Genomic DNA, 18178 nt, shown 5'->3' on the forward strand with positions numbered 1-18178 from the left:
TCACTCTACTGTTAGGGAAATAGATGGCAAGGAAATAAGAGCAAACTATGGAATGAAAGAGATCTGGGAATCCAGTGTGTGAGAAACCTTATGCAGGGAGTCTTACTGATTCTTGGAATTTGATCACTGAAAGTAAGAATGTGGAGGGACCAGGCAGTGGTGCACCTAGTTAAGTGCATACAAGGACTTTGGGTTACAGTGTGCAAGGACCTGGGTTCAAGTCCCTGGTCTGCACCTGCAGGGGGAAAGCTTCATGAGTGGTGAAGTAGAGCTTCAGGTGTCTGTCTCTCTCCCTCTCTATCCAGTAATAAACAAACAAACAAAAGAATAAATAAAAGAAATAGAAAAAGCTGGGCAGTAGTGCAGCAGGTTAAGCGCACATGGTGCAAAGCACAAGGAATCCAGTTGGAGTCCTCGGGTCCCCACCTGCAGGGGGCTCACTTTGGTGATGCAGGTCTGTTGTTGTGTCTTTCTTTTTTTTTTTTAATTAAAAAAAATTTTTTTTTATGTTACAGAATTACATGTCGATGTGGCTTTGAATCCACACCATTCCCACCACCAGAGTTCTGAATCTTCACTCTCCCCACTGCAATCCACCACTGTTCCCCTAAAGTTTTAGACATGGGCTAACCATCTTCTCTGCAACTATCTGTCCACATTTATACATAGTTGCCCCTTCTTTTTCTTATTCACTCCTCTCTCCCTCTAAGCCACTCATGATATCATAACTACCTCTATATGTCCCTCTCCTTTTTTATTTATTTTCCCTTTTGTTGCCCTTGCTGTTTTTTTATTGTTGTTGTAGTTATTACTGTTGTTATTGATGTCATCATCATTGTTGGCTAGGACAGAGAGAAATGGAGAGAGGAGGGGAATACAGAGAGGGGCAGAAAAAGACATACACCTGCAGACTTGCTTCATCATCTGTGAAGCAACTTCTGAGCAGGTGGGGAGCCGGGGGCTGGAACTGGGATCCTTACTGTCGGGTTTCATTGTGGAGGAGAGAGAAGAGACTGGAGTGGAGTGGGAACACAAATCTTTATTCACGCGGACACCCTAGAAATGGGCGAGAGCAAGGTGGTTTAGGCCACATAGAGCTGGCAAAATGGCCACCTCCCACTATGCCTAACAGCCCTTCTCTGGGTCGCTGAAGAGAGGCAAAAAGCAAGAGAGAGAAAGGCGGAAGCAGGAGGGCTTTTATGGGAGAAATTCCGGAAGTGGCAAGTCGGGGCGGGATTGGCTAGAAAAGGGGGTGGAGAAAACAAGGCACTCTGGGAAGGTAGAAAGCTTCCGTAGCAATTGTTGCTAGGGTTTCAGCTCTCGCAGGAATGGGCGATACCCTGAGGGGGCAACGTGGTGGATATCTGTAAATAAAATGTGCATGGAAATATAATGTTTTTGTGGGTCCTGCCAATGTTCTACCATATCTGCACAATATCTCAACACCTCCCCCTTTCTTTTTATCTAATGGCCATAGTATAGGACATTTAGAGTGGAGCAGGCTTAAATGTTATTTAAGGAATGCCAAGCTCTGGTGGGAAGGTGTAGGATGTTTCTGTGGGGGAGGAAAGACTTACATACTGCCAACCTTGTGAGATTTATGTGTCCCTCCTTTTGCTCAACCCCTCTGTAGAGGGACAGACTTACCTGGAGAGACTCATATCATAGGTTAAGCTCTGCCAGGCTTCACCATCTCTTCACAGTTTTTGTAGATCTTTCCCTATCTTTCTATCTAGTCTTCACATTAAAATGGGTCAATGTCTGTGACAGAGGAATAGTAGTGTAGGGGTGAACAGAAACCTTTTGGGCATAAACCTGAATGATATCATGCAGGCATTTTCAAAAGAACTGGAATAGGACAGGAAGGGACAAGTAGGAGAGCAGCAAGAGCCAGTGTGATGCCAAGAGGAGGCTCTACTGTTGTTGATCCACGTTGAGGGCAAGGTCCTATGGGGGCCCACAAAGGGGTCAGTCGTGTTGTTCTTGATAGAGATGACCAATAACAATGGAGAGAGGGATATATTCAAGATCTAGGCCCATCATGTCTGTTTGGGAATCTCAGGACTCCCCGACTAGGGCCCCAGATGATGGAGTGGCCTGATAGTGACTAAAGAGTGATCATTAAAGTATGCCAGTCTCTTGCCTTTATTCAGCTTTTGTAGTCCTTACTTTGATAAGGTTAGCTTTGGAGTGAGTGAGGGAAATATAATAGGAAGTAGGTGAGGAGGGTATCTAAGTCTAAGTAGACACTATTTCATTAGGAGCTTTATAGTGTCTTTTTAGGTCTTTCTACCTCCTTGCTGCATATAATGACTCACTGAATAGGTAGTTATTGCTGTAATCGAATTATTTGTCAGTTGGGTTAACTTTGAAAATCCCTTTGTTAGGATTTGCTGTATCACACACAACATCACCATAATTTATGTCCTTTGACATTATTTATATCTAGCAGTGTCTTATAGAGTAATGTCACTGGTTGCTTCTGTTCTCCCTGGTCTAACCCTTTAAGAGAGTCAATATTTCAAAGAGTCAGCCTATGGTCTGTGCAGTAAAAAGTTTGAGACATTTAATCAATTTTTACCCCTGTCATATTAATTAAATAATGGTTTATATAACTACAGGTTAATAGGAGTGCACATAAACACTATTCCTACCACCAAAAGACTGTCCTATCCCATCCTCCCACCTCAGTGAAGCGAACATCTACCCTCACCCTCAACCCAGAGATATTTACTTTGGTGCCCTGGGGATCTGTCTTCTTTGGGCCTTTCTGCTAGGCTGTCCTGCTAATTTGGTCTAAATCCAATCAATTACAGAATTTATGATGCCTTTTTTAGGCACTTCAACTATTATTAAGTACTTTGACTTTGAGTTATATGATTGTATTTTGTTTATGGGTATATGCACACCTGTATCCAGTACCCTAAACCATAGCCTAATCTGGTATCTGTTACTTAGTAAAATCACGTGCCATCTAACTTGGATGTAGATAGTCCTATGTGTTAGGAAAGGTTTCCCCAGATTTGAAGAGTTGTGAGGTTGACTTCTCAGGCTTGTATCTCTGTTTGCAGTCCACAGTAGGATTTCCATTGCAGCATAATGTGGGGTGGCAGCACCAGTAGTGGTTTGGTTGAAGTTGACAAAGTTGGTATGGCAGTAAGGATTCACAGAGAAGGAATTTCAAGAAGCATGGGCATCTATTAGAGGTACCAGGACTAGGAGAAATGTGGGTCTTAAAGAGGATGCAAGGTGTTTCTTATAGTCTTAGAGAGCATTAAAATATCAATAATTAATTATTATAGGCAGGTTAGTTGGGGGGTTTAGTATCTATATTAGTATACTTGACTTCACTATGATTTGAATGCTTTTAGTATTATCTGAGCCTCTTTTTTTAAAAGAATTTATTTATTTATGAGAAAGATAGGAGGAGAGAGAGAAAGAACCAGACATCACTCTGGTACATGTGCTGTGGGGGATTGAACTCGGGACCTCATGCTTGAGAGTCCAACACTTCATCCACTGTGCTACCTCCTGGACCACTCTGAACCTCTTTGTATTTTAAATACTTACAAAGTGAAAAGGTCTTGACCTGTCTGGCCTAAAGCTATAGTTGATTTAGATGTTTACAGAGCTGTGTTTGCAGATACATTTTTAGAGATCCATAAATAATTAATCCCCTTATCAGAGTTTGATCTTTCTGCAAATCTAAGATAAATATTAGCAAAAGCTAGTATTTGTGCTTAAGGCTATGGTTTAGGCAGTTGGGGGAACTTGAGATATTAAATCTATCCACCCCTGTCCCCACATGTTGTATTAATATTGATAGGACTAAATAGTCATAGGACTAGAGTTTCACACCTTCTCTGCCACTGAAAGTCTGTGCCCTCCCCGCTTCGCTCCCCCCTAGGTAACCACTATAGTTTTCCCAATTTAAATTTGGGTTGTGTTGTCTTTGGTTGTTTATTTTATGTATATGTGTTCAGTTCTCTAAATTTCACATATGAATGAGACCATCCTGTAGTTTTCCTTTACCTCCTTGATTATTTTACATAATGCTCTCAAGTTTCATCCATTTATCCCTAGGATGTAAAATAATCTTTTTTACTGATGAGTAGTATTCCATTGAGTATATGTCCCATAACTTTAAAAAAAATTTTATTTATTTATCAGTGAGAAAGATAGGAGGAGAGAGAGAAAGAACCTGACATCACTCTGGTACAGGTGCTGCTGGGTATTGAACTCAAGACCTCATGCTTGAGAATTCAATCCTTTATCCACTATGCCACATCCTGGACCACAATCCTGGACTTTTTTAACCAGTCATTTGTGGAGGAATATTTTGTTGCTTCCAAATTTTTGCTATTGTAGATAATTCATCTATGAACATGGGGGTGCAAATATTCCTTGAATTAGTGATATTATCTCTTTTGGATAAATTTCTAGGAGTGGGATTGCTAAGTCATATGGTATTTCCATCTGTATTTGTTAAAGGATTCTCCATACTGTTCTCCATAATGGTTGTACCATTTTGCATTCCCACCAGCAGTGTATTAGAGTTCCTCTCTCTCCACATCCTTTCCAACATGTATCTTCTCCTGTTTTGTTGATGAAGGCCATTCTTACAGGTGTGAGGTGGTATCTCAATGTGGTTTTAATGTGCATTTTTCTGGTGATGAGTGAATTAGAGCATTTCTGCATATGTCTGTGGGCCATGTGTATGTCTTCTTTGTAGAACTGTCTATGCATGTCCTCTGCCCACTTTTTTTTATTGGGTTGTTCTTTTCTTTTTGCTGAGCTGAATGAGTTCTTTATAGATGTTTGATATCAAGTGCTTGTCTGAAGTATGATGTATGAATATGTTCTCCCATTTGCTGGGTTTCCTGTTTATCTTTATGGAGTTTTCTTTTGATGTATGGAAGCTTTTAAATTTGATATAGTCCCACTTGTTCAATCTTGCTTTTGTTTCCCTTGCCCATAGGGTGAAGTCTCCAAATATGTCTTTAGTGTTAATGTCATGAAATGTTTCATGGATGTGCTCGTCTATGTATTTTATACATTCAGACCTGATATCCAGATCTTTGATCCACTTGGAGTTAATTTTGGTGTATGGTGTTAATTGGTGGTCTAGTTTAATTTTTCTACATATGGCTGTTCAATTCTGCCAACAGCATTTATTAAAGAGACTTTCTTTTTCCCAATGGGCAGATTTGGCCCCTTTGTCATATATGAGGTGTCTCTCTATCCTATTCCATTGGTCCATATGACCATTTTTGTTCCAGTACCACACTGTTTTGTTTATTACTGCTTTGTCGTATAACCTGAAGTCAGGTATTGTGATGCCTCCATTTTTCTTCTTTTTCCTTAGGAGTGTTTTTGCTATTTGTGTGTTTTTAGAGTTTCACACAAATTTTTGAATAATCTGTTCAATTTCCTTGAAATGTTTCATTGGGATTTTAATAGGGATTGCATTGAATCTATAGATTGCTTTAGGCAAAATTGCCATTTTAATGATATTTATTCTCCCAATCCATGAACAGGGGATGTTCTTCCATTTCTTTTTGCCATCCTCTATTTCTTTTAACAGTGTCTTATAGTTTTTCCTTGAAAAGTTCCTTTGCATCTTTTGTTAGATTTATCCCTAAGTATTGACCTTCTTGTGTTCAATTGTGAATGGTATTGCTTCCTTCAGTTTCATTTCTTCTGACCTATCTTTTGCATAAAGAAATGCCACGGATTTATGGGTATTGCTTTTATAGCCTGCTACTTTACTGAATTTGATGATGATTTCCAATAGTTTCTTGGCGGAGTTTCTGGGGCCTTGTAGGTATACCAACATATCATCTGCGAATACTGAGAGTTTAACTTCATCCTTTCCAATTTGTATTCATTTGATATCTCTTTCTTGTCTGATTGCTATGGCAAGGAATTCTAGCACTATGTTGAATAAAAATAGTGAGAGTGGGCACCCTTGTCTAGTCCCTGATTTTAGGGGAAAACTTTCAATTTTTCCCCATTGACTATGATGTTAGCTGTGGGTTTATCATATATAGCCTTTATTATGTTAAGGAATTTTCCTTCCATTTCCAGTTTTCAAGGACCTTTATCATAAATGGGTGTTGTACCTTTTCAAATGCTTTCTGTGCATCGATTGATAGAATCATACGATTTTTATTTTTCCTTTTGCTGATATAGTGGATTACATTTATTGAGTTATGGATGTTGAACCATCCCTGTTTCCCAGGGATGAGTCCCACCTGATCTTGGTAGATTATTCTCCTAATATGTTGTTGTATTCCATTAGCCAAGATTTTGTTGAAGATCTTTGTATTGATATTCATCAGGGATCTAGGTCTACAGTTTTTTTTTTTTTTGGTGGGGTTCTTTCCTGCTTTGGGGATCAGGGTGATGTTAGCCTCAGAATGTATTTGGGAGCATTCCCTCTTCCTCTATTTTCTGGAAGAGTTTGAGGAGGATGGGTGTTAGTTCTTCTTTGAATGTTTTGTAAAATTAATTAGTTTAGCCATTAGGAGCCAGGCTTTTGTTCTTGGGTAGGCTTTGGTACTGTTTGAATTTCTTTACTAGTGATTGGCCTGTCAAGTTTTTTTTTTTTTTAAGAACTCATCTTTATTTATTTATTTTTACTTTTTTCAAAATATTTATTTGATTATTATTAGATAGAGACAGAGAGAAATCGAGAAGAGAGGAGGAGAAAAAGAGGGAGAGAGTCAGAGAGACATCTGCAGCCCTGCTTCAACACTTCTGAAGCTTTCCCCCTGCAGGTGGGGACTAGGAGCTTGAACCCAGGTCCTTACACACTGTAATGTGAGTGCTTAACCCGATGTACCACTGCCTGTCCCTTGGCCTGTTAAGTTTATCTACTTCCTTTTGTGTCAAGGTTGGTAGTGGGTCTGACTCTAAATATGTGTCTCTTTCTTCTAAGTTGACAAGTTTGGTTCCATACAGGTGTCCATAATATTCTTGCATAATCTTTTGACTATCTACCTCATCTGTTGTAATATCTCCTCTGTCTTTTTTTTTTAATTTTTATTTATTTCCCCTTTTGTTGCCCTTGTTGTTTTTTCCTAAGTTGGGGGCATATCAAATGGTTATATCATATGGCTATATCTAATTGTTGGATTGATCCTTTAACCATTATGTAATGTCCATCTCTATCTTTGATTGCTTTCGTTGCCTGAAAATCTACTTTATCAGAGAATAGGATAGCTGTCCCTGTCCTTTTCTGTGAGTTATTAGCTTAGAACATCTTGCTCCAACCTCTTATATTCAATTTCTGTTTGTTTTTTCTTTGGATGTGTGTTTCCTGAAGACATATAGTGGATGGGTCCTGTTCTTTAATCCATTTAGCTACTCTGAGTCTTTTGACAGGTGAATTTAGGCCATTCACATTTAAGGTGATTATTGATATATGTGGTTTACTTATGTCCATTCTGATTTTTGTTTTGAGTTTCTTTTCAATTGTTGAATATTTGCCCATTTGTTTCTATCTAACTTATTGTGTGAATGAGTTTCTGTAGTGAATTCCTCACTGATTTTTCTTGTGTTTACTGTAAATCTCTGTGCCCTGTTTTGTTTTGTGGTTACTATGTGTGTAATAATTAGCACTGTATATGTAGAAAAGTCCTTTTAAAGTTGATCTTGAATAACAAACACTTGATAGGGCTTCATTGTCATTCAATTCCCTCCCTTGTTTGCTTGTTGTTCTTCCCTATTTTATTGTGTTTTTGTTTCTAGTCTACCAATGCTCACCTTACTGAGAGTGTGTGTTCCTTTGCTTCCTCCTTTCCTGTAAGACTCCACTCACTATTTCTTGTAAAGTGGAGTTGATTCTGGCAAATTCCTTTAGTTTTTGAATACTTGGGAATGCCTTTATTTCTCCCTCATACTTGAATGCCGGGATAGCCTGGGATGCTGCATGGGAGAGGAATCAGGAACTCGTGCCGGGCTAGTGTCACAGGAGACAGATTCTGGAACTCTCAGAGCCAGAAGGCACTCCCAACAGAAGAGCAGCTGTATATATATTTGCCAAGTAGGGTGGAAACAGGATGTGATGTAGAGAGGGTGGAGTGAAAAGAGACTGGTGGAAATCAGGGTGACTATGAGAGGGGGCAGAGCAAAAAGACATCGTGAACCAGTGGGGATTAGACTAATGCCCTGGAGGCAGGGTAGTGCTTAGTTAACAGTAGTTTATGTAAATAGACCACAGCTTTAAGTGGGATTAAACCAATGCCCTGCAGTCATGGCAGTGCTTAGTTAAGCAAAATTAGAGACAGAGGCTTTAAGCTGGGGGGAGCTGGCATACTACCCAACACTTGAAGGATAATTTTACAGGATGCAAAATTTGTGGCTGAAATTCCCTCTCCTTTAGTGCCTTGAATATGTCATTCTACTCTTTCCTTGCCTCTAGGGTTTGTGAGGAAAAATCTGATGAGAGTCTGATATTTCTCCCTTTGTATGTAACTTTTTCCCTTTCCCTAGCAGCTTGCAAAAATGTTCTCCTTGTTGTTAAGTTTTGATAATTTTACAATAATGCACCTTGGTGTTGTTTATTTTGGATTTGTGAACCTGGGTGATGGATTTGACTCCAAAATAGGTATGTTCTAAGGATTGTCTAGATGAGGGAAATTTCCATCTAAAATTTCTTTGAAAATTACCTCTGGACCTTTGACCTGGTCTACTTCCTCTGGTATCCCTATAACTCATATATTTGACCCTTTTATGGAGTCTGCAATTTCACAGAGAGTAGTTTCATTCTTTCTAAACTTTCCCCTCATTTTGAATTGAAAGAGTGAGCTAATTGTGTCTTCTAGATTGGAAATTCTTTCTTCTGCATGGGTGAATCTATTTCCTAAGCTTTCTACCTGAGATTGAAGTGCACTAAAGGTGTTTTTCAATCCTTGCAGTTCTGTTTGAAAATTTTCCTCTAGGCTGCTTAACTGCTTAGTGAACTCTGCTTTGAGTTCTTCTTTCACACTTTGTAGCTTCTTATCAAATTCCAAAGTAAAATACTCTTTCAACTCTTGCTTATATTCTTGTAGCGTTCTCATATGTTTTCTATAGTCTATCTCTGATAGACTCTCTGTATCTGGAATTTCTTGGATTTCATCTGATTTACTTCTCTCTGTGTGATGTGACATGCTATTTAACTTTCGACCTCTTTGCTTTCACATATATGGTGTTGGTTATTGTTGGCCAGCAGGTGGTGCTGTCGTGGTCTTTGCTTTCCACTTACTTGAGTCTGTGGTGGTGGGTGCCAGGAGGGGTGTTTTGGGCTACCTTGTGGGCTGAGATTTGTCTTTGTTTTAAACTCAGACTGAGAAAAAACAAAGTCAAACACACTAAAAACAATAATAAAAATTAAAATCCTGAGTCAAAGATTTAGAGGCTTTAAGCTCCAGTTTCTTTTCTTCTGGGGAGTCTGATAACTGTGGTACTGTCCAAGATGGCATGGGTCAGTGCTGAGTGCTGTCAGCTCAGAGCACTATTTTCGACACACTGGGTCTTCCAGCCCACTCTCATTTCCCCAACTGCCTGCGCCAGCACCCACCTGAGGCTGTGGATTTTTTCAGCTATAGATTATGTGTCCAATTAGATCTCTTGTTGTGTACAGTAGTTGTATCCGGGAGAGCGAAGGCTTAATTGCAGCTACTCCATAAACCACATCTACCGGAAGTCCTCCAGGTGTCTATCTTTCTCTACCCTTGTCTTTCCTTCTTCTCTCCATTTCTCTCTCTCTTATCCAACAACAACAACAGCTATAACAACAATAACAATAACGACTACAACAAGGGCAGCAAATTGGGAAAAATGGCCTTCATGAGCAGTGGATTCATTAGTGCAGGCACTGAGCCCCAGTGATAACCCTGGAGGCAAAAATAAATAAATAAATAAATAATAATAAAAAAGAAAATAAGGATGTGTTAGTTTTTACTCTAACATCTTTAAAACTAGAACATAATCTTTGTACTTTTTAAATTTTTTTCTCACCACAACCAAGGGAAGTCTCTATTTTTAAGGGTTCATGTGATTAATTTAGCACCCCTGGATAATCTAGAACACTCTGTTCATCCAAAAATCTATGTCTTGAGAATATTTATGAAACTCACTTTGCCATGTATATAAATAACATATTCACATGCTTGAGACTTAGAACATGGGCATCTTTGGGGCTTATTAAAATGGGGGTGGTGTTCCTGAAAGCTTTTAGTCTTACTGGACAATACTTGGGAGAAGCAAATAACTACATCAACTTTTTGCTTCTGGAGGAAGGTTTTTGGTAGTCCCTACTAAAATGTGAGAGACACTGCTAATGTGTGTTCTCTCACTGAATGTACGTGTTATCTGCTTTGAACTCTCTCACCCTCCCTTGAAATTGCTTCATTGTTTCTTGAGTAAGATTATTTTGATATTTTATCTTGTCTTTTCTCATGGCTTACAGTGAAGATATAATTCTTTTTTCCTATGACCTAGAGACAACCTAAATCCCAATTAGTTCTTTATAAATAAATGGAACTTTTTTTTGTGTGGTCTGGGAGGTGGCACAGTAGATAATGTGTTGGACTCTCAAGCTATGAGGTTCTGAGTTCAATCCTCAGCAGCACATGTACCAGAGTGATGTCTGGTTCTTTCTTTTCTCCTCTTATCTCTCAAATAAATAAATAAATAAATAAATAAATAAAATGGAAATTTTAGTTCGTATTTTTTTTGGTAAGTTCATGTAAATTAGATTTTTAGATTCCACAGATGAATGAAACTATCTAGAAGTTGCCTTTTATCTCTTTACTTATTTTGTTAAGTATAATCACCTCCAGTTCCATCCATTTTGTCCCAAAGGTGACAATATCATCTTTTTTGATTGCAGACTATGACTCCATGGAATATATATCCCATAAGTTCTTTAGCCAGTCGTCTGATGATGGGTATTTAGGCTGCTTCTACTCTTTGGATATTATGAATAATGCAGCTATGAATATAGGGGTGCACATGTCCCTTCTAATTAGTGTTTCAGTGTCTGCTGGATAAATGCCCAAGAGTGGTATTGCTGGACCATAAGGTATCCATTTTATTTAAGAACTGTCCACACAGTCTTCCAAAGGGGCTTTACCAGTGTGCATTCCCACCAGCAATGTAGCAGAGTTCCCTTTTCTTTACAACCTCTTCAACAACTGTCATTTTCTAGTTTATTGCTGTAAGGAAAGGAAACTAGAAATTTTGAACTCAATTATTTTATTTTATTATTATTATTTTAAAGAAAACCAAGTTTTCAGGATGGATATGTGGCTAAGGACTTGAAAAGAATAATTAGAAAATCCAATATGTTCATACCTCTCTTATCAAGTGTTTGGTTTCCAGCCTCTTAATATCTTGAACTTTATAGCTTAACCTTCATGGGATAGTTGTTGTCCTCTCCCCCCCCCCCCCTTTCTCTGTCTATGTGTGTGTGTGTGTGTGTGTGTGCTTGGTAAGAAAGGATAATCAGGTAAATGTCTTTAAAATATTTCCCTATAATTCCTTCACTGTGATGTTTCAGAAAACTGGGTACTGAACCTGATGTGCATAGTATCTACAAATTGTTGAACATGGATGTCTGTTTTTCTTGTAGATTGGCACAAGGAGAAGTTCCCAATCTGTGAGTGACCTCATGTTCTTTTTGGATGATTCTGCTGCTGCTGCCTCTACAGATTATGAGCTTTCTTTCCATTTTCTCTGGTGACAGATGGTGACAGTGGTGGTGGGGTGGTATGTGATGGTATTAGTGACATGTCAGGGACTAGTGGGTATTACTGGGTGATAACTTGATAGTCTTTAATATTTGGTTAACTTCCAGGTTCTTCGTCAAGTGGCTTGTGACATACCTAATACCCAATTCAGTCTGTCATTCCTTTCCCTGACTAGAGGCCCATGGGCTTCAGTCCCAAGTCTCTCATCTCAAGAAACTCAGCCTTCTTCCTATGTAGTCCAATGTCTGGGGTGAGGTAGTTATACATCTGTGTTATGGGGCAGAGGAGAGCATTGTATCATTGGTATCTCCATCTTCAGGGAATGTCACTCTGGACCCAGGCTCTGCCCATCCCAACATTGTCTTGTCCCGTGAAAACACAAGACTGACCTTAAAGAACACCTTAGGAGATTCCGGAAACCGCTGCAGTGTGTTGGGTTATAAGGGCATCACATCTGGGCGATGTTACTGGGAGGTGGACATCAGGAATAGACACAGAAGCGAATGGGGCCTGGGGGTGTGTAGGGAAGATGTGAAAAGGACAGGCTGGTACAGAGAGTCACCAGAAAAGGGATTCTGGGTTATGGGGCATTTTGAAAGAGGATACTGTTTCTGTGATAAGGAAGATATTGTGCTGTCCCTTAGACAGATTCCCCTCAGGATGGGAGTTTTCCTAGACTATGATGGAGGGGATGTCTCCTTTTATAACATGACTGATGGCTCCCATATTTTCTCTTTTTCTCAGGATCCCTTCTCTGGTACTCTGTTTCCTTACTTTATGTGTCGCTCAGGAGATGTGTCCCTGACCATCTGCTTCTCTGACAGTGTACCAGAGGTGGGCCATGTGTCTTTTAACAATTCTCCTCCTCTGGAGGATCCTGTGAGCCTTCCAGGGAGGGTGTTTAGCTTAGAGTCAGGGGTAGATGGTGACTCTCCTGGGGCTGACTCTCCATTACTCCCCTGCAACCCTGAGGCTATGTCCTCATAGGGCTTCATCACTGTACTTTGCACTCATAGTGGTTCTTTCTGGAGTTATAGATTCTCTGTGACAAAGACTCTAGACAAGTCCTGATGACCAGGAATATTCCCACCTTCTAACTCTGGTTGCAGATGATTAGGGAGTGTTTACAAAAATAGTTCTTGTTACTATGTTAGGCTGCAGAAAGTAAAAGTTGCTTGTTCCTGTGAGCATGTCATAGATCAGAAATGATAGCAACAGCAGAGACTGGAAAGGTTGTGGGGCCAGTGAAAACCTCCTGCAATGCTGGTGAGAATGTAAATTGTTCCAACCCCTATGGAGAGCAGTCTGGAGAACTCTCAGAAGGCTAGAAATGTACCTATCATATGACTCCGCAATTCCTCTGCTGGGGCTATATCCCTAAGAACTAAACACAGCTATCCAAAAAGATTTGTGTAAACCTATGTTCATAGTGGCACAATTTGATAGTCAAAACCTAGAAGCAACTTATTTGTCCAACAACAGATGAGTGGCTGAGAAAGCTGTAGTATTGCACAGTGGCAGACTATTCAGCTACTGAAAATGGTGATTTCACCATTTTGAATGGAGCTTAAAGAAATCATGTTAATTGAGATAAGCCAGAGAGAGAGAAATGAATATTGGCTGATCTCACCCATAGACAGAAGTTGAGAAATAAGAGCAGAAGGGGAAACAAAAAGCAGAACTTGGACAGGCTCTGGTGTACTGCACCAAAGCAAAGGTCTTTAGGGAGTTGGGGGGAAGGGTTTATAGGTTCTAGTTCATGATGGTGGAACAGGACTTAGGTGAGGGGGTTGGAGTGTTTTGCAAAAAACTGAGTGATGTTACATATGTACCAACAACTATATTTATTGTTAACTGTAAACCATTAATCCCAACAATAAAAAATTTTTTAAAGTTTTTTTTTTGTATTGGCTTGGGTCTAAATTTTGTTATTACTTGGAGCTGAAAATTGTCATCATTATTATTTGGTATAGAAAATATTTCATCGGCTTTTTGTACTGTGTACAGAGGATGAGGGCTGAATAACTATTCAGAATAAAATGGAGTTTCCTTTGCATCTCATCTTAGTTTGTGCAGAGGAGAAGTCCAGAGCTAAAGGGTGGGTATCTACCTCTTTTTCATGGACATGACGGCTCTATATAATGACCAGGGAAATTGGTCACTTAAGGTCCATGGAAATGATGTCTGATGTACTTTCAAGAAAAGGCTTGATATTGCACTCTATTTATTTTCTGAGATTGTTGTAACACAACTATTTTTCAAACCTCAGTAAATTATTTTTACCTGTGAAAACCTTGTGCTGTGTTAATTTAGGGAACTCAGAAGCAAGATGTAGGTTTTTCTTTTGTGTCAAGACTTGGTGTAAAGAAGAAAGCTGCTACCTAATTAAAAGACGTAAGAAGAGAAATTGCAGACACAGAGTAAATTACAACATATCTGACCATGAGCAATGAAGCTAAATGTTGGTTCTCTGAAAGGCTAAGCAAAATTGACAAACCCTTAGCTAGACTCACAAAACAACAAATGAAGAAGACTCAATAAATAGAATTGAAAATGAAAGATGAGATATCATAATAGACACCGCAGAAATCCTACCTATCATGCTGAGGCTTCTATGAAATCTATATTCCACCAAGCTACAGAATCTGGAAAAAATGGACAAATTCCTGCATACCTTCCAAAATTAAATAAAGAGGATCTAGAAAATATGAACAGGCCAATCACAGCCAAAGAAATTGAAATAGTTTTCAAAAATCTTCCCAAGAATATAAGTCCTAGACCAGATAGTTTTACAAATGAATTCTATGAAAACTTCAAGGAAGAGTTAATACCTCTACTCTTAAAACTCTTTCAAAAGATTTAAGACACAAGAATACTCTCTTCCAGCTTTTATGAAGCCAACATCATTCTGATACCAAAAGCAGACAGGGATACAACAAAAAAGGAAACTACAGATCGATATCTCTGATGAACAAAAATGCTAAAATACTGAACAAAATTCTAGCCAACCAAATACAGCAGTATATTAAAAAGATTATTCATCATGACCAAGTGGGGTTTATCCCAGGATGCAGGGTTGATTTAATATACGTAAATCAATCAACGAAATCCACCACATCAATTAAAGCAAGACCAAAACCAAACGATTATCTCAATAGATGGAAAGAAAGCCTATGACAAAATCCAACATCCCTTTATGATCAAAACACTAAAAAAAAAAGAGAAAATTCCTTAAGATATTTATCCTTTTGTTTCTGACTTATTTCATTTAACATGATTTTTTTCAAGCTCCATCCAAGATCAGTCTCAGGTAGAAGTTGAAAACAAGATCAGAAGAGAAAACACAAGTAGAACCTGAACTAGAATTGTCATATTGCACCAAAGTAAAAGACTGTGGGGTGGGAGTAGGGGAGAATACAGTTCTAAAAAGGATGGCAGAGGACCTAGTGGGGGTTGTATTGTTATATGGAAAACTGGGAAATGTTATGCATGTACAAACTATTGTAGTTACTGTTGAATGTAAAACATTAATCCCCCAATAAAGAAATAAAAAAGTAAATGATAAAAAAATTCCTTAACATAGTGGAGGCCATATATAGCAAACATATAACCAACAACATATTCAATGGTGAAAAACTGAAACTATTCCCAACTCAGATCAGGTACTAGACAGGGCTGCCCACTATCACCATTACTGTTCAACATAGTATTAGAAATTCTTGCTGTAACAATCAGGTAGGAGCAAGGAATTTAAAGGAATACAGATTGGAAGAAGTCAAACTGTCACGATTTGCAGATCATCTGGGTCAGTTTGTCAGTTTAGCTGTTAGTCCCTTTGAAAATGAGTCATGAGGAAAGTTTCAGGAACAGAATGGGCCGACCCAGAACAGCCGAAAACACTGTGAAAACACAGAAGACTTTTGGTAGAAAATTCATTTTCTATGCACAATAGTTGTGGGAGGTGAATTTCATATAAGACAGCAACCCCGAGATCAGAAAAGTTCCCAGAAAAGAAAAATGTTAAACACATTAGTTAATCTTTTTTCTCTTGTAACACATTTAGAAGTTTATTGTATAAATATTACACATTTTCTAATCAAAAGAGCTGTCAGTTTTCTCCCATTCTCAACAAATCCTTCATTTTCTTCACTTCCAGTCTTCACTCCTGCTGTTTTCCCAGCTGGGAAGGTCCTTTCCCCCAATTTTCTACCCCAAAATGAAATTCTGTTCATTATTTGTGACTCAGCTCACCTGCTCACCAAATGTTTTTCAAACACTTTCTGAGGCGCTATTGGTTAAGGCATTGAGATGGTCAAGGTCTGGTCTCCTTTCTAGCTGACATCACATCCTGACTAGTACATTGCTCTGCTCTATCATACTTTATTGAGGGAGAATGGGACCAACGCTTGTTTCCCCAACATTAAAAGAGTTCATCATGCATTATCTCAACAAAGAATTTAGGAGAAAGCATGATTTCAGGAATTTTAAATTTTGTTTGGGAAAATTGAGAACATTCATATGTTAGGATATGAGAGAGAGAAGGACAGAAGAGGAGAGAGAGAGAGAGAGAAAGAGAGAAAAAGAGAGAAACTGAGTCAATACTCACATGATTTTACACACACACACACACACACACACACACACACACACACACACACACAGGATATAAGAGAGAGAGAGAAGGACAGAAGAGGAGAAAGAGAGAGAGAGAGAGAGAGCCAGAGAAGCCCACAGGTCTAGCTTTTAACACTCAAGCCCCACTTCTACCTTTCCAAGTCACACCTGTCACCACTCCCATTTTCTGGGCAATACCCTCCAGGTACCTCCTGTCCCTCAACAATACCATCTCCATATAACTGGATCTCCATATAGCAGTCTTTGTCCCAGATTCAACTGCTGTCATACTTATCTACACTAACAAACACAAACTCCTGAAAGCATGGTAGGAAGACTTCCTCAACTCTATGACAAGAATGTCATACAAGTTTCACATATGTGTCTTGGATGAAAGGATGGATAGATGTATGTATGTATGTATATATGTATGTATGTATGTATGTATGGATGGGTGGGTGGATGGATGACTAAAGAGGAAGAGGAAGAAAGGCGTCAGATTCTTTCCCCTTCAGTGGCTTCTCTGTAGCCTCAGAGTTGGCCCCAGTAGAATTATAGGAGACAGATCTGGATCTCCTTGGGCTCTAGAAATGACTTATTTCCACAAAGTGGGTCCATCAGATTAAATATTTCCGGGGTGGTAGAGGGAACATAGATTTCAGGATGAGAGGCAGGCCTCTCCTATTTTATATGCAGTGTGAGTTCAAGTCATACTTGACACAAATATAAATAAACATTAGCAACTTGAATAATGGGATAGTGTCATTAAACTTTCAGATTCTATGCTCATCTTGGCTCTGTGACTACTAGTTTTTGGAACTTGTATGGCTTTTCAATTTATATAGTCTTTTAATTTCTTTCTAAGTAAAATGAGGATAATTGTAATCACAATAGAATTTACTCCAAGTATTATTGTGAGGCTTAATGAAGTCAATACCTCGAAAACACTGGCAGATGGTAAGCATTAAGTTAAGCTTATTATCACAATCTAATAGCATTGTCATTAATAGTTTTGGCTAACTAATACATAGCTTGCAAAGTTTAGCTGTTATCATTCGCTTGTTCTAGCCAAAACAAACAAAGTAAATTGAATACAGATACAAACCAAAGCCTAGACAACAGAGACATACTGAGAACTGCCTGGAAGTTAAGCAGAATATGGCTACAAGTAAGTCATTAGAGAGTGTTCCTCTTTTCTCCCATGTGGTCCTGATAGAGTCAGAGCCCTGAACTCAAGCAGATCTTTGTGACTCAGTGTGGAGAGGCTGACTTGTGTGTTGGAGTTCTAGTTATTGGAGAAGATGGCTTTTCTCCTTCCCCTGCAGGGAAATAACATTAGTTTTTAAGGACCAATTTTGGCTGCAATGCATAATGCCTTTGCATCATGGCAGATGTCACTGCATAATGACAGTAAGAACTGACCTGACAGTTCTGGGGCAAAAGAGGAATAAAGGCTGCCTGGGTCTTCCTCTAGGAGGGACTGAGGGGCAGCCACACACAGCAGGTAAGTGACCATGGAGGGGCAGAGGCAGTGACAGTGAGGCAAATGGTTTTAGACAGTCTTCACTCCTAGCACAGATTCCTGGAAAAGCTCCCTCCAGAGCTGGAGCCCTTGGCAGAGGTGAGCAATATACTAATCTCATTCGTTGTGGTAGAAGGTGTGTCTATGTGTCAGAAGGGTGGGGGGCAAGGGCTACTGAAGACACTAGCTTCCATTATGTCTTTTTCCTCCTGTTCACAACTCTCTGGAACCCAAGAGAAAAACCAGTGTTTCTGAATGCATGCCTGAATCCCCTGGAGTCCTGTTAGCATGAGAGCTCTGATTT

At 39.2% G+C, this 18178-nt stretch overlaps 1 protein-coding gene across 1 annotated transcript in view; it reads left to right on the forward strand.

Annotated features, from left to right (window-relative positions):
* Positions 1–13634, forward strand: part of LOC103117408 (butyrophilin subfamily 1 member A1-like) — a 74264-nt gene extending 60630 nt beyond the window's left edge. Inside the window, exons 8-9 of the mRNA XM_060190808.1 lie at positions 11621–11647; positions 12058–13634. Of these exons, the coding sequence (XP_060046791.1) occupies positions 11621–11647; positions 12058–12725 (695 nt within the window). The 3' untranslated portion in view covers positions 12726–13634. The remainder of the gene's footprint in view (positions 1–11620; positions 11648–12057) is intronic.
* Positions 13635–18178: the final 4544 nt, after the last annotated feature.

The sequence above is a fragment of the Erinaceus europaeus genome, chromosome 4 (assembly GCF_950295315.1).
Source record: "Erinaceus europaeus chromosome 4, mEriEur2.1, whole genome shotgun sequence".
NCBI classification, from domain to species: Eukaryota; Metazoa; Chordata; class Mammalia; order Eulipotyphla; family Erinaceidae; genus Erinaceus; species Erinaceus europaeus.